The following is a 16,460-nucleotide window of genomic DNA, read 5'->3' as shown; positions in this document are numbered from 1 at the left end:
TGTGTGTGTGTGTGTGTATCATCTAGTCACATGACCCTCTGTGGAACCATAAGGGGGAGGGACTACCACATGTCCATCATCTAGTCACATGACCCTCGGTAAGGAAACAGAGCTGAGTGGGGGGGGGGGGGGGGGGGGGGGGGTTCTTACCGGTGACCATCTTGCTGTCGGCGGCGGCGGGGCCGTCCGGGATGACGCTCTTCACCTGCAGGAACTCGTCGGGCTCGTCGCCGCCGATGATGGTGAAGCCGAAGCCCATGCTGCTCTTCTGGAGCGCGGTGGACAGGAAGCTGCCCTTCAGCTGGGTGGGGTCCCTGGTGAACAGGGGCTTCTCTGTGGACACACACACACACAGGCACACACACACACACAGGCACACAGGCACGCACACACGCAGGCATACACACACACACACACACAGGCACGCACACACACACACACACGCACGCACACACACATACACACACAGGCATGCACACACACACACACACACACACACACACACACACACACGCACACACACATACACACACAGGCATGCGCACACACACACACACAAACACACACACACACACACACACACACACACACACACACGCACGCACACACACACACACACACACACAGGCACGCACACACACACACACACACACACACACACACTGTTCAGTTAACCAGCGTTAGTTATTCAGTTAGTTCCACAGTTCGTCTCTCGGCCCCCCAGGAGAGGAGGGGGTGGGGGGGAGAGACAAAGCGGCTACGTCACGTGGGGGAGAAGATGGAGAGAGGTTCTACGGGGGGCGGGTCAGGGTGCTGGAGGGCCCGGCGGTAGATACGTTGACTAACCCTGATCCGTCCCGGTTGTTCAGACTGAAGGTCTGAAGGACACGACATGTACGGGCACGAGACGTATGGAACGAACCACAATGTACCCACGATGCTTTGCATGTTCACAAAACACAAAAGCATTCACCGAAGACAGCGACACAAAAAAAAACTGCACAAGCCACAACACAAACACATAAGCCGCCACACAATGGGAGTGAGTGTGGATTGGAAGTTTCATTGTGAACGATGTTGACAATGAAACAGATTATTCCTCACACTGTATAGAAAGTGGAGAGCCTAGATGGGCCTGTCTGTTTGAGTCCTACTTTGAGTACAATGAGGGGCTGTTGTCCATTTGGTGGGTCAACCTGCACTCTGAAATGGCCTTCTGCGGGTCATGTAGCGAGAACTTCCAATTCTGGTCCGATGGCGATCCGTCAGGCAGGAGTGAAGGTTACGCTTCAAAGATTACTTTTAAATTGGCTGAGGCCTTACGCATTCTGTACTGTGTGAGAATATCAAAAAGTCAGCCGCAGTAACATCTATTCCTTTTCATCGACAAAATACATAGACGGTCACTTCAGCGTTGTTGTGGCGTTTGCAGATGTGTTGTTGTTGCGTTTGCTGTTGTGTTGTTGCGTTTGCTGTTGTGTTGTTGCGTTTGCTGTTGTGTTGTCATGTTTGCTGTTGTGTTGTCATGTTTGCTGTTGTGTTGTCATGTTTGCTGTTGTGTTGTCATGTTTGCTGTTGTGTTGTCATGTTTGCTGTTGTGTTGTCATGTTTGCTGCTGTGTTGTCATGTTTGATGTTGTGTTGTCATGTTTGCTGTTGTGTTGTCATGTTTGCTGTTGTGTTGTCATGTTTGCTGTTGTGTTGTGGCGTTTGCAGTTGTGTTTTCTGTGAAGGCGTTAGTGTCTTTTGGAATGCAAAAGGCAGGTGTCCCCACCCAGCAAGCAGTGTGGTAGCAGGGCTGTTTATAGATACACAGATACACGGTGGGGGAGGTTTGGCCTTGGTTTACTCGATGGAGGAAGAGCGGTGGTGAAGGCAGGGAATCGGTCTGTAGCGCGGAGGGGTTTCCTTTGGTTCCAGGTGAGGGGGGGGGGGGAAGAACAGATTTGCGATTTCACAGCGATGGAAATAAACAGAAGCGCTACTGGGAGCTGAGGAGTTGGCGCAGGGGATCCAAGATGCCTGCGGGGGGAAACGGTGGCAATCGGTGGGTTGTTTGGGCAGAGGGTGGGGGGGGGTGGTGGTGGTGGTGGTGGTGGTGGTGGTGGTGGAGTCAAGAAGCAGGGAATGCTGGAGATTCTGGAGGAGGAGGGAGGAGGAGGAGCCCAGCCAACAAGCTTAGTCACACTTTGTTTTTCGCTGTTAATCAGGAGGGTTCACGTGGCGCCGGAACATCCATGGACGTCTGTCAGTGGTACAACGCAGCAGGGGGGGGGGGGGGGGGGGGGGGAGCGAGGCGTAATAATCTGTCGCCTGCGGGAGCCCGGGCGTAGGTGGGGTTGGGAGGAGGTGGAGGTGGGGGGGGGGGGGTGGCAGGAGCTCGACACATCTGCGAGGCTAGTTAGCGAGCGCTAGGGGAGGCGGGTGGGGGTGAAGCGGGGTGGGGGGGCGGCAGCGATGGAGTTCGGCTGGGAACAAAGAACCAGGGACCCTCCTCCCTTCAGCCCTCCTCCACCCCGGGGGCCGTACTTACTGACGTAGCGCACCAGGGACAGGGGGGACGGGCCCAGCACCAGGGTGGTGTAGACCGGGAGCGACTGCTGCCGCTGGTGGAGGTGCAGCGGAGACAGCTGCAGCTGAGAGTGGTGGTGGTGGTGGTGGTGGCGGTGGTGGTGGGGGTGCTGGCACGGGGGGGCGGCGGCCGGCCGGCGCCCCCCCAGGGCGTGTCTGAGGGGCGAGCTGTGGGCCGACGAGGTGGAGAAGGGGGGCGGGGGCGTGGCGTGTCCCGCCAGGGCCGTCCAGCGACGGGGCGTGGCCGCCGGGGAGCGGGACAGGTCGCCGAGGCTCTGCCAGCGGTCTGGCAGAGGGTGGGGCTGGAGGTGGGCCGGGAGGGGGCCGGGGGAGGGTGGAGCAGGGGCAGACCACCGCCTCTGCTTACATTGGTGGGGGGGGTCGGATGGTGTATGTGCATGTAGTTGTGTGTGTCGGAGGGGGAGGATTAAAACAGAAGAGAGAGAGATAGAGAGGGAGAGATGGAGAGGGACAGAGAGAGAGGGAGAGAGAGAGAGAGAGAGAGAGAGAGAGAGAGAGAGAGAGAGAGAGAGCGAGAGAGGTTAAAACAGAAGAGAGAGAGACAAAGAAAGAGAGACTCATTGAACCACACGGGCATCAGAGTGTAACTACAATGATTTACTCTCTGTGCACCGGAGGTGGGGGGGGGATACGTTACTATGGAAACAGCATCAGCATCACTCTGTCCCGGTCATACCAACATGACGAACAGGAAGAGATGAACAGAATTACATTCCGACAGGAAGAGCATGCAGATAACAATAATAATGACCTTGGTAGATGGGTAGGGGTAGGGGTTTTACCCCTGTAGGTAGTGGGTAGGGGTCTTACCCCTGTAGATAGAGGGTAGGGGTCTTAACCCTGGAGATAGAGGGTTGGGGTCTTACCCCTGGAGAGAGGGTAGGGGTCTTACCCCTGGAGATACAGGGTAGGGGTCTTACCTCGGTAGATAGAGGGGAGGGGCAGGGAGGAGAGACCCTGGCTCTGCATCTGCTGCTGCTGCTGGACCCTCCTCTTGGCCTCCAGAACGGGGTTCTCAAACTGGGTCCTCCTGTTGATGTGGCTGAGAGGACACACACACACGCTGCTGTCACATCTCCCCTGTATCAGTCAGTCATTCAGTTATTCAGCAGACACCTTCGGATAACAGGATTAAGATGGAGATATAGCATGGATATACTGATATAGGATGTATATACGGATATAGGATTAAGATACAAATATGGTATTAAAATACAGATATAGGATTGATATAAAGATATAGGTATTAAGATAGAGATATATGATGAATATACAGATATAGGATGGATATAAAGACATAGGAATTAAGATAGAGGTATAGAATGAATATACATATATAGGATGGATATACGGATATGGGATGGATACACGGATATAGGATTAAGATACAAATATGGTATTAAATTACAGATATAGATTCTAAGATACAGATATAGCATTGATGTAAAGATATAGGATTTAAGATACAGATATAGGATGTATATGCAGATCTAGGATTAGGATACAAATAAAGGACATCTATACAGATCTAGGATTTAGGATCCAGATATAGGATTGAGATACAACTATGGGTTTTAAAATATGGATATATGTGTTTAAGTGCATAGTTTGTCTTCCTGGAGATGATGAACAAGGAGGCCGGTTCCTGTTATTGTGGGCTGGCAGCAGCTTCCTTTGCTTACGCAGTCAAACAAAGGAGGAGGCAAGTTGCATCATTTCCCCATAAGAAATATACGGTTTCTGCAGCTGTTAGTAATTAGTCCTTATTGGGGCATCCACCATCCCACAGTCTGTGGGAGGGTGCTCGCGTGCCAGGCTGATGTGCATTCACACAGAAACACACACACACACACACACCAACACACCAACACACGCACACACATACCCACACACACATACACACACAGACACACACCCTCCCCCCCCCACACACACACACACACACACGCACACACACACACACACACCAACACGCGCACACATACCCACACACACACACACACACCAACACGCGCACACATACCCACACACACACACACACACACACATTCACACACGCACGCACACACACACACACACACACACCCTCCCCCCCCCACAGACACACACACACACACTCACACGCACACACACCAACACACACACACACACACTCACACACACACACACACACACCAACACACACACACACACACACATACCTACACACACACACACACACACACACACACACACACACACATTCACACACGCACACACACACATACACACCCCCCCCCCCACACCACCATCTTCCTCATTAAATATGGGAGACAATGTTTCATGCTTTCCCCTCCACTGAGCACCACACACGCTCATGCACACTCTGCTCACACACACACAGTTACATCACATGGCCCCCGTGGGGGGGTACACAGCGGTGACACGGTGCATATTACACAGGGAGGCCCCGGGACATGTTTTGTTACACGGAGGTAATTACAGCCTCTGGCGCCTCCACTCGAGATACGGCCATTTAGAAAAACACAGCGGCGCAGCTAACGTTAATGCTCACCCACCCGCCCGCCCGCCGACATAACGTTCTTACCGCTAACCCAGAAGCTTCCATACGTGTGCCATGTGCAAATGTTAACCCAGAAGTCCGTTAGCTAAAGGTGCTAATGCTAACCCAGCAGCCTAGATAAAGGAGGTATTGCTAATGCTAACCCAGCAGCCTAGATACAGGCAATATTGCTAAAGCTGCGGTAGCGTGTCCATTCAGGTGCAGTTCTGGTGTGTCTTTAGCGGAGCCATGCCGCCCCGCCACACTCCCCGTCCTCCTCTCCCTAGGATAGAGTCTGCTCTTTGTGTGTCAGTATGTTGGCACAGTTGTTTTGGGAACATGACAGCGGCGGAGAGGAGAGGACCAGAGCATCTGCTGCAGAGGGGCGTGTGAATGACCGGGAGGACGCACACACACACACACACACACACACACACACACACACACACACACACGCCAGACCCACACATTCAGAGAGGGACAATGGCACTGGGGAGCCGATGGACGAGATGACAGACAGACAGGCAGACAGGCAGACCGAAAAAAGGGTGAAACCAACAATAGACTTTCAAAATGTTGGAGAGACATAAACCTCCACATGACACACATGACGCACAAATACACCCAAACACACACACATTCACACAAACAGCCCTCAACCAACACACACCCCAAAACAGGCCTCAACACACACACACACACACACACACACACACACACACACACACACACACACACACACACACACACACACACACACACACACACACACACACACACACACAGCCTTACCCACAGAGCTAACATCTAACCCTGTTATACTTCAGCATATCAAAGTACCAACAATGTCTCCCTTATCTCCTTGACATCCGCACAGACTGTTGCATAATCAATATTATTAGATTATCATTCAGCAGGCCTGAGGCACACAGCACCATGTGAACTAGACTATTATTATCACATACTAACGTCAGTCAGCCGGCTCAAAGCAGGGTGAGGATACCTTCAGCTTAGGGGGGAACCAATCACAGAACGGGGGGGGGGGACAGCAAGACGATGACGACGTCTATGCGACACATCGAAGCTTGTCGTTTGTTTATATCTATGGATCCAACATGGCTGCAGACGAGAAGTAACCTTTTGATGCAGCCTTAGATAGTGTTGTAAGTAGTTTAGAACGCAAGTTTATTTTGAATTTTATTTTTATTGGCTATGAGCTACGTACAGACGCATTTGATAGACAATCGTAGCGCCCAATAAATGGCTCTGGGCATTCGTAAACCACGCCTCAAATACGAGAAAATTAATGTGTGGTTCCCGGACTAAATCTTCTTGAGATTTGGTCTGGGGTTAGCCAGGCTACCTTCAGCTGCTACTGGATTCAAAACAAACATCAGCACGACCACAGTGGGGATAAGATCATACAGGGGTACCTCAAACACTGGGAAACACTGGTAACCACACACACACACACACACACGCACACACGCACACACATACACGCACGCACGCACGCACGCACGCACGCATGCAAACACACACGCACACACACACACACACACACACACACAGACACACGCATGCGCACACAGACAAACGCACGCACGCACACATGCACGCATACCTTGTAGTAGCTGAAACATATTTACGCATTGAACATGTTTCTTAACTTACTCCACGTAGTAGCTGCCGTAAATGGGGTCATCGATCTTCTCCCAGCCGTACGGAAGCTCTGCAGGAACAAACAAACACAAAACAAGACAAAACCTCAATCAGATGATTAAAGAGACAAGACAAGATTCAAGGTTTGTGGATCAGTGGGAGGGAGGAGAGAATAAAAAGTCATTACGGATAACAGGAACTCCAAGGGTACTTAGTCGGACAGATTGTTGCACTTTCGGAAGCAAAGCATCCCATAATGTTTGTTTCCTACTGCCAGGCGTCACGTGTCGCTGTGATCATGAGGGTTTAGGCTCTAGGGTACTTCAGAACAAGCCCTATGTATGCATGCAGCCTTTTGCGCTGTCAACGTAGTCTGAAGCAGTGTTATCAACAACATGCTTTCCCTCCGATAGGCTGTAGAAATAACACTAAATATTGATAGATCGGGCTGTGGATTTCTTAGTAATGAAATATTAATGCTCTTCCTCATTTCCACGCTGTAAATATTATGTTTGGAGTTGGAGGCACGGATTACTGAGAGCTCTCAGGGTCATCACGTCCTCTTTCATCACCCCAGAGCTCCGTTCAGCCTCTCGCTTCAAAGCAGATGAGGAGGGCAAACTTCATTTAAGTTTTAAATACGAGCCGTGAATAAGTAGCGTTAAATAAAATGAATCAAATCTAAAAAAAGGTTTTGATGAAGACGTATTTATCTATAACTATCTGTCTGCTGAGGAGAGCGATAGAGAGCAATAGAGTGTATTAACGTATCAATGTATCACACCCAATGGGTGTGATACATTGATACGTTAATACACTGCATTTGATGCTGTCCATTATGGGTGGAGGAACATTAGCTCCCCTTCCTAATGCTGTTTACATTCATACTTTGAACCTTCAAATGGGACTCTCTGTGTGCCTGATCAACATGCACTTCTTTAAAAGACCCCTGCATGTTTTGCATATTGAGCATTCATCATGGTGTGACATCACACATTTTCCTCATGAGCCGACATAAAGCAGAAACAGAAAGCAAAGAACGACCAAAGATATGCAGAACTCCTCATAAAGATCTCATCCGAGAGATGCTTGCCATAAGAAAACATGTTTTTTAACGCCTGTGTTATTTCTGGTCTGTCATTAAAGTCTTGGCTGGGACTACTGTAGACTCTGCCTTCTCCCGCAGCGTTCAAGTACAAAACCGTACGAGGGGGGGCGCTACGCTAAGCTTCTTCTAGCCTGGGGAGCCCAGGTTTCCCCGCTCAGCCCCGTAATGAACGTGGCTTTGATTAGGGACTATGCTAAGCTAATCAGGAGGCGAGCGCAGATAATAACAGCAGTAATGTTTTTCTAATGAGAGACAGGAGCAGGCTCCCGGGGTCCCTAGGGCGCGCGCGGAACTAGGCCAACGCATCTCAGGGGAGGTGCAGCCTGCTACAGGGTTAGCACATGCTAACACTAAGCACATGTGACCGCGACAGCTCGTCTCCTTGGTTACGCCCTGAAGGGATGCGTGGTGACGTAGGTTCAGAGATGATGGGGTGCCCTTTGTTAGATTTACTGAATTGACCCTCACACCCACGTGTGTCCTATACCCCTGGCAATGCACAAATCTGTATCACCGCCTTCCCTCAAGAGCCGCTCAGAATCAATTATTAAACTTCCAAGAAGACAACGATTAAGGGTTTGCTCAATGAGCAACACACACGCACACGCACACACACCCACGCGATGTTTCATGCTTTCACTTTCACTGAGCCACACGCACACACATGCTGCACCTGCCACACACACACACACACACACACACACACACACACACACACATGTACACTCTTCATGCACACTCACACACATGTGCATGGAAGCAGAAGATCTTCCTGTCTCTCCCCCTCTCTCTACAACATGTTACACGTAAACATACAGGAGACATGAACATACATGACATGTGAACACACAAGCACACACACACACACACACACACACACACACACACACACACACACACACACACACACACACACACACACACACACACACACACACACACCACATCAAAGTGCTGACATCTTCTGGTTCATCTAACAACATATAATGGAAACGGAACCCTTTCCTATTGAAACGTTAAAGCGTCCAGCAGAGGAAAGACACCACAGCACATACTGAATATATCAAGCTCAGACGCAGCATTCAGCAGTAGCGCGCACACACACACACACACACACACACACACACACAAACAATATCATGCTGAAAATGCAAAATACTGTAACAACTGTTCGTGTGTGTGTGTGTTCATGTCTGTCAGTATTGCTTGTGTGTCTGTGTCAGTGTGCATGTGAATGTGTCAGTATAGTGTGTGTGTGTGTGTGGTTGTCAGGGTGTCAGGGCGTATCACGCCCTGCTCCCCTCCTCTGGAGGAGAAGGAGGAGGAGGAGGAACTTTGCGGCTTCATCAGAGGTCTGCCAGTCCTCCCTCTCCAAAGAGCGGGGGGAAAATGGTGCCAATCCTGCCGGTTTGTTTTGGTCTGTCTGAGCTCTCTGATAGAAGATAGCAGCTCATCCTTCAGCAGACCTCTTCCTCCTGTTTCAATCAGTGCTTTTATGTTGAAGGCACCGCTGATGTTCTCTAACGGTCTCTCTTCTCTTGTCCCGTGTGGCTAGACCAGACCGCCTCCTCTTCAGGGCGGAGAAAGTTGTGCGTCCCAATCCCCCCCTCTCCCATCCCCCCCCACCCCCCTCCCGCGGTGCAACACAAAGACCTTGAGAACGACTGCACGCTCCTCTGTCCTGATAACAACAACACATTAAAAGCGCATTTCAAAGCAATCGAGGACCGCTCGCATTCTGTGTAAAAACAGCTCATTAAAAGTAAAGAGAGCGTTGGTTTGTCCCGTTCTCTCTGAAGGTGGCAGCCCTTTAGGTCCCTCGCGCCTTCTGAGGAGGAAGGTAAACGCTGTGGACTGGTGAGGGTCCTCGTCTTCAGGAAAATACACTCGTAGTTTGTTAAAGGAACCGGGGAGCCGCTTCACTACGCCGTCCTCCCTACCTCGCGTCTGTCGGTTGACAGCCCGGCCTGCCGCGGTGCAACGCCAGATTTCACACCACTGAAACTTCAACGCGTTTAAAGGAAAGCCGGGTGCTTTTAATCTGAAAGGATTAGGCTGAGCTGCTGACATATTTCTCCCCCGTTTCCTCGGGCTTGTCATGTGATTCCAAAATGGTGGAATTTGCCACACTTGGTTTTCTATTATTACTATTTACTTTGTAGTCATTTAGCAGACACTTTGAGCCACAGCGACTCGAAGTTCACCATTTTTTATTTCATTTTCTCTACCTGTCAGTCAGGAGTTGAGTGGAACCAGGCCTCTCAGTCAGGGACGCCCACAGGTAAAAAAGTTAACATTGGGGTTCAAACTTAAAACCTATCGGTAAAAACACTCTTCCTTATCCCATAATCGCTTGAGATTCCCAACAATTTTAACATAGAGTCTGAGCGGAGAGAGGAGAGTCTGAGCAGGGGGTCTGAGCAGGGGGTCTGAGCAGAGAGACTAAGCGGTGGGTTCCTCTCTGGAGCAGAGATGGAGAGGTAGTAGACACAGACGAACGTCAACAGTAAGACTGGATCTGCTCCCAGGGGTCCAGGCCCGGTGTCTGTTATTCCTGGTGATATCAAAACGCCTGGCTCTTGTCTCTCACAGTTTCAATGTTTTTCTTAGCAGTTTCGCGGCAGCAGTCACACTCAAAATAACACCTCGCCGACACGCAGAACAATTCCATCTAGAAACCAGTTCAGTGAAACACACACACACACGCTGATATCAACTGACTCCTCAACAGGTGTAACCTAGAAACTAATGAACAATAATTCTCTCTCTCTCTCTCTCTCCCTTTAATCACAAGAGGGAAACACTCTTTTTTTTGAGTCATTTTGGCTGATGATAATCTCTACCCTGTCTGTCAATCAGAGCAACAACAACAGACGAAGAGTTGAGATGAGATTGCGGTCGAGATATCAGAGAAAGCAGACGAGATGGCAGACAAGATAGCAGTAGTAATAGTCACATTGTATAAAGGTAATCCATAAGGGTATAGAGCAGTCATAAACCATATTGTATAAAGGTAAATCATTGCGGTGTATAGCAGTCATGATAATAATAAAGCAGTCCTACTCAACGCCATCCAGCAAACACTTAGGCCTGTCGAGATGTTTAGAACAGCGTACAATGTAATTATCCTCATCTGTCAGCTGCTCCTCCCATCATCTCTCTCATCAGCGCTGCCACGGCGCAGACTGCTGCGATATCGATGGAACCCAGAGTCAATTTGTCTGTGAGAGACTGAGAAACCTGACTGAGCCAAATGAACCCTTAGACGGTGATTTATCTGCTAGTCTGGGCACAATAAAACAAATGAGTTAACTGCAGCTGTTTCGCTGTGAGCACGGAGAGGCCGAGTTTCAAGAGTCTCTGTTTAAGGGAAAGCAGGAGGGGGCCGTAATTCTCTGGGTTTGACGATGTGCATTTGGCTGCTCGCTAGCCGACACACACACACACACACACACACACACACACACACACACACACACACACATCTTTGACAGACGCACACGTCAACATAATTAGTGTGTGTGTGTGCATTCTGAGACAAAACCTTCGCTGGGTCTTTGTGTCGAAGCCACCTGCACCCAGGTGTCTCTCTCTGTCAGACACACCGCCCTTTGATTCACACGCCTTCGATCGCACAAAGAGAGAGAGGCAGAGAAATGTAGGAAGTATATGTCATTATATATATATACATTACATACATACATACATATACATACATTATATATACTATTATTACATATAGTGTATGTCAGTAATTAATTTAATTAAAACAGAAGAAAATATTTACTTTATCTTTACTTTCTTTATTCTAATACTGAGGCAAGGCTAATTTCATAATAATTTAAATTATCGTGGACTTGAACTAAAACACTTCAAATGTAATACATCTATCCCGAGGTAAGGCTTGTAAACATAACGGCATCCACGGTCTAGAACCTACGACAATAAAACAATAAAAAAAGTGAAAGTTTGAATATTTTGTCCAGGGGGCGTTTTATGGAGGAGCGTAAGAGACACCATTAAAAATAAATATATGAATTAATAAATGTGTCAAGTATAAATAACTTAACGAATAAATGTTTTTATTACGTTAATAAATAGTCACTTGTAAATAAAATACATTTATGAGGGCAAACTGGACCCCGTGCACTAGCCTGACCCCGTGCACTAGCCTGACCCCGTGCATGAGCCTGACCTCGTGCACTAGCCTGACCCCGTGCACTAGCCTGACCCCGTGCACTAGCCTGATCCCGTGAACTAGCCTGACCTGAGGTTACATCTCCCCCCCTCCGTTCCCTCTGGTCCATGTCCCTTAAATCACTCAGAAGCATCGACTAGATCCCTAATAATATTAAAGATAAACATTATAAATTATATACACAGGACGTTTTGGCCAGCCTGGTCTATGAACTGAGTCTGGTCTGTCAGGATAGTGAAGCTCTCCGTCGACGTTCGTCTTGAACACGATGCGTCATCAAACTCATTTGGTTTGATAACAACTGAATATACTGCACTGGATGTGCCCACCACCGGCAGGCCCAGAACGTCCTTCTCGCATTCGACACTCCATCACCACTGCCTCAAATTGAGATCGTTCCTCAAATGTTCCCTCAATCTCCGGGCCTCAGGCATCCTCTCAGGGAGGGCTGTCAAAACAGCCCATCAATCACCCCTGTTGACAGCCATGCTGGCCCCGCCCCCTCCCTCCCTCCCTCCATCCCTCCACCTCCTCCTCTCTTCTACTGCAGCAGTCTCAAGGTGATGGAGGACGCCGTCTCCCTCCCTATCTCCCTTTTCTCTGTCTCTTCCTCCATTACTATTCTGTCCCCCTCTCCCTCTCTCTCTCTCCCTCTCTCTCTGTCCACAGTTTCCCTCTCTCCACGGGTGACTTACTTCCCCCTCCGCCTTCTCTCTCCCCCCTCGTCTTCATTCTCAGTCTCTCTCTCCTTCCATCTCACTCTCCCCTCGATGGCTCCCCCCCCCCACTCCTCCTCATTCTCTCTCTCTCCCTCTGTCTCACTGGCTCCACCTGCCTCTCCCCCCCTCGTCTCCATTCTCAGTGTCTCTCTCCCCCTGCCTCTCCCCATCTCGTCCTCATTCCCAGTGTCTCTCTCCCTCTGTTACTCTCTCTCCTCATCCACACATAAGTCACCTGTGGATCATGCACGGATGCACACACGCACACTCATCTGCGATTAAGGAGGGCTGGCACGCCCAGACACACGCGCACGCTGCCTTGTGTTTGCTGTGCCTGAAGGAGTGGAAATTACCCAGAAAGCCCTGTTTCATGTGTGCCTGTCCTCAGATGACCAGTGAGCTGCCTAACACCAGCCCACAACGCTGCTCCACTGAGTCAACAGTCTGCCTGCAGCAGCGCTAGAACATATCTGTAAAACACACTTTGAGGATGAGAAGAACCAGAGGAGACATGACAGGAGAGGGAGGGAGGGAGGGAGAGAGAGGCAGAGAGAGAGAGAGGTAGAGAGAGAGAGGCAGAGAGAGAGAGAGAGGCAGAGAGAGAGAGGTAGAGAGAGAGAGGCAGAGAGAGAGGCAGAGAGAAACAGAGAGAGAATACCCCCTGCTGTTCCCCAGGGAAGCATGGATGAGACGGGGCGACCAAGACGAATGCGCCAGCCCCTGCCGTGCGAGGAGATGATAACTCTGTCCGTCTCTCTCTCTGTCTCTCTCTCTGTCTCCCTCTCTCTGTCACTAGGCTCTGCTTCCCCATGAGTAGAATGTAATTATGTTTCCCCCCTGCCTCCCTCCCTCCCCCTTCCCGCCCTCCCTCTCCCCCCCCCCCCCCCCATCTGCAGGCCACGACAACACCACCCCTCTCTCTCCCGGGCGACCAGATGACAAGAGGAACTTTGCAAATCGCTCGAAAACGGAAACGAAAATAATAATAATAGAAAGAAGATCAGCACGAAGTTCCCGTTTGTCTCCCAGCATTCCACATCCTCCCAGAGTTAAAGTTGGGAAATATATCAGCATTAAAATCCTATTAGGGGAGCGAATTAGCTGTGAACATCATTTGATGGGGTGTTTATGCTGATGGCGATGATGTTTGCAGTTTCTAAGTAACTTGGAATATGTATCATTATAAAAACCATTAGTGGGTGAGGGCAATCGAAGAGCTACATGCTTTAATTCATACCTTCTGTTTAGTAACTTAGACATATGAAGAGGTTTATTGATCATTTTAAATTAAAATCTGCTTTGGGTGAGACGTGAAAGTTGTAATTAGCAGAAGAGAGCAAGATTTAGAAACCAAACAACCAACACAAAGGTCCCCTCCTTCTTTGCTCTCTCTCTCCTTTTGCTTCTTTGTCTTTGAGAAGTGTTCAATTTCCGGTACCTTTGATTGACAGGCAAGATGAATTTTCTGAACCAATCTCATAAGAGATTCCTTGATTGGTGACAAATGAGTGGTGAGTGATATAATTTTCTAAATTTCTAAGGCAGGGTGTCAACAGGAAACAGATTTACTGAGCATTCCACTCACTTATAGCTGAAGGACGGCTTTGCCATTTCAACGTTTCAACTACCCTCAAACGACAGCTCTTAAAGCTCACCTACAGCACATTAAGCAGCACCATGGGGCTTAGGCAACTTGCTCGAGGATGGCTACCTAATTAGACCAGGGGTTCTCATTTCAACCACCGGGCCGCCGGCCGATTCTGGTCCGCATTGGCCACCGGGCCGCAGAGATTTAAATATTTGAATATATTCAAATATTTAAAATATGCATACTGGTTTCAAAAAGGGTAAAAAGTATACTATTTGGGTCTGAAGCCCGTAGCTATCGGCTTGGAGTCAAAAATCCTCATTGCCGCTAGAAGACGTCCCCTAGAGCTGAGTATTCGCGGTGGTAGGTTGAAGATGAACGTCTAAAGATGGTTTAAAATTGACCTTTGATGTGCAAGCTGTAAAACGTTCTGACAATAGAACAGTTCTGATGTAAAGGCCTCTCACTGTCATGCCCAATGCCTCCGCCTTCAGTACTGCTCTGCTCTTTGAAGTAGATTTAATATATTAATGTTTCCTCTCGCTGCATCTCGATCCCCCCTCCTTCCTTCCTCTCTTCCTCTCCCTCTCCTGTCCCTCGAAGTGGAAGACCCCACAGTTGAAGACTGCCAGTCTCTCTCTCAAACGTGATGATTGGCTGCACTCTCCCCTGTTCCCAGTGGACAGACAACCAGAGCAGGTTGACTCATGCATGTGCGTTCTGAGCCGTTTGTTTCCTGCCCTGTGTTGGACAGGATGTGCTCCATAGGCGCTGCAGATAAACCTCGGATCCAGGAGTGGGGAAACAAGTGGTTTGTATTTCCTGTTTTTTTTCATTCTGCTCGTTTGCTGGGCTCTGATTCAGAATACCTTTAAAACTTTTATTTTAGATCCGTGAGTCTTTTTCCGCCTCCACCATGTAGGCTGTCTTCTGGGTCTCCTCCTCCTAGCCCTTCTCCTGCCGCACCTACTCCTGGTACTCATCCATGCAGGCTGCCTCTTCAATCTCCTTCCCATCCTTTTCAACCTCCTCGTGGATCTCCTCCTCAACCCCGTCCATCACCTTCTCCTTATGGAACTCTTCACTGTGCTGCTCCTCCACTTCCAACCTTACATCCCACTGCAGCTCCTTTATGCAGCCTGCTCCTCCACCTCCTCCTCATGGAACTCTTCTCTGTGCTTCTCCTCCACCTCCTCCTGTCCTCACCGGTGCAGGATGTCTCGTCCACCTCCTCCTCCACCTCCTCCCTGTGCTCCTCCTCTCGTAGCTCCACCACGCCGGCTGCCCGACGCAGTTTGAAGAAACTCTGATCCTGTTATCTCTGATTAGAGTCTGGCTCAGACCCAGATACACGCACGCACGCACGCACGCACGCACGCACGCACGCACGCACGCACGCACGCACGCACGCACGCACGCACGCACGCACGCACGCACGCACGCACGCACGCACGCACGCACGCACGCACGCACGCACGCACGCACGCACGCACGCACGCACGCACGCACGCACGCACGCACGCACGCACGCACGCACGCACGCACGCACACACACACACACGCACGCACGCACGCACGCACACACACACACACACACACACCTACAAGTGGGATCCTAATTTATGCTTTTGGTGGGGGGGGACCAGCACTCGGTGTGCACACGTCGTTGCCATGACAACGCAGAGAATCAATACAACCATCTCCAGAAACATCTGTCCGGTCTGCTCCGTCTCCTCCATCGCCACTACGACGCGTCCCCACGGCAACGAGGCAAACAAGATCAAAGAGGCGACACCGCCATTGATCTCCCACAGAGCAAGACGACCGCTCTGGGTTCCACCAGGTATGGTTCTAACAACGCTGGTTCTAACAGGTCTGGTTCCACTGGGTCTGGTTCTAACAGGTCTGGTTCTAACTAGTGCTGTCAGTTAAACACGTTATTAACGGCGTTAACGCAAACCCATTTTAACAGCTTTTTGTTTTTACCCTTTCATTGATGGACTGTGTTACATTGGCTTAGAGATTATTTGCTCCAAGTGAGAATGTTGGTAT

The 16,460-nt window shown here is 49.8% G+C and overlaps 1 protein-coding gene across 1 annotated transcript in view; it reads right to left on the bottom strand.

Annotated features, from left to right (window-relative positions):
- magi2a (membrane associated guanylate kinase, WW and PDZ domain containing 2a) overlaps positions 1–16,460 on the bottom strand; it is a 148,426-nt gene that overhangs the window by 24,481 nt on the left and 107,485 nt on the right. Inside the window, 3 exon segments of the mRNA XM_084483315.1 lie at positions 151–333; positions 3,512–3,633; positions 6,808–6,865. Coding sequence (XP_084339441.1) covers positions 151–333; positions 3,512–3,633; positions 6,808–6,865 — 363 coding nt within the window.

The sequence above is a fragment of the Micromesistius poutassou genome, assembly GCF_964030765.1.
Source record: "Micromesistius poutassou genome assembly, chromosome: 18".
NCBI classification, from domain to species: domain Eukaryota; kingdom Metazoa; phylum Chordata; class Actinopteri; order Gadiformes; family Gadidae; genus Micromesistius; species Micromesistius poutassou.
The sequence above is the reverse complement of the archived record's forward strand: the minus strand, read 5'-3'. Positions and strand labels throughout refer to the sequence as shown.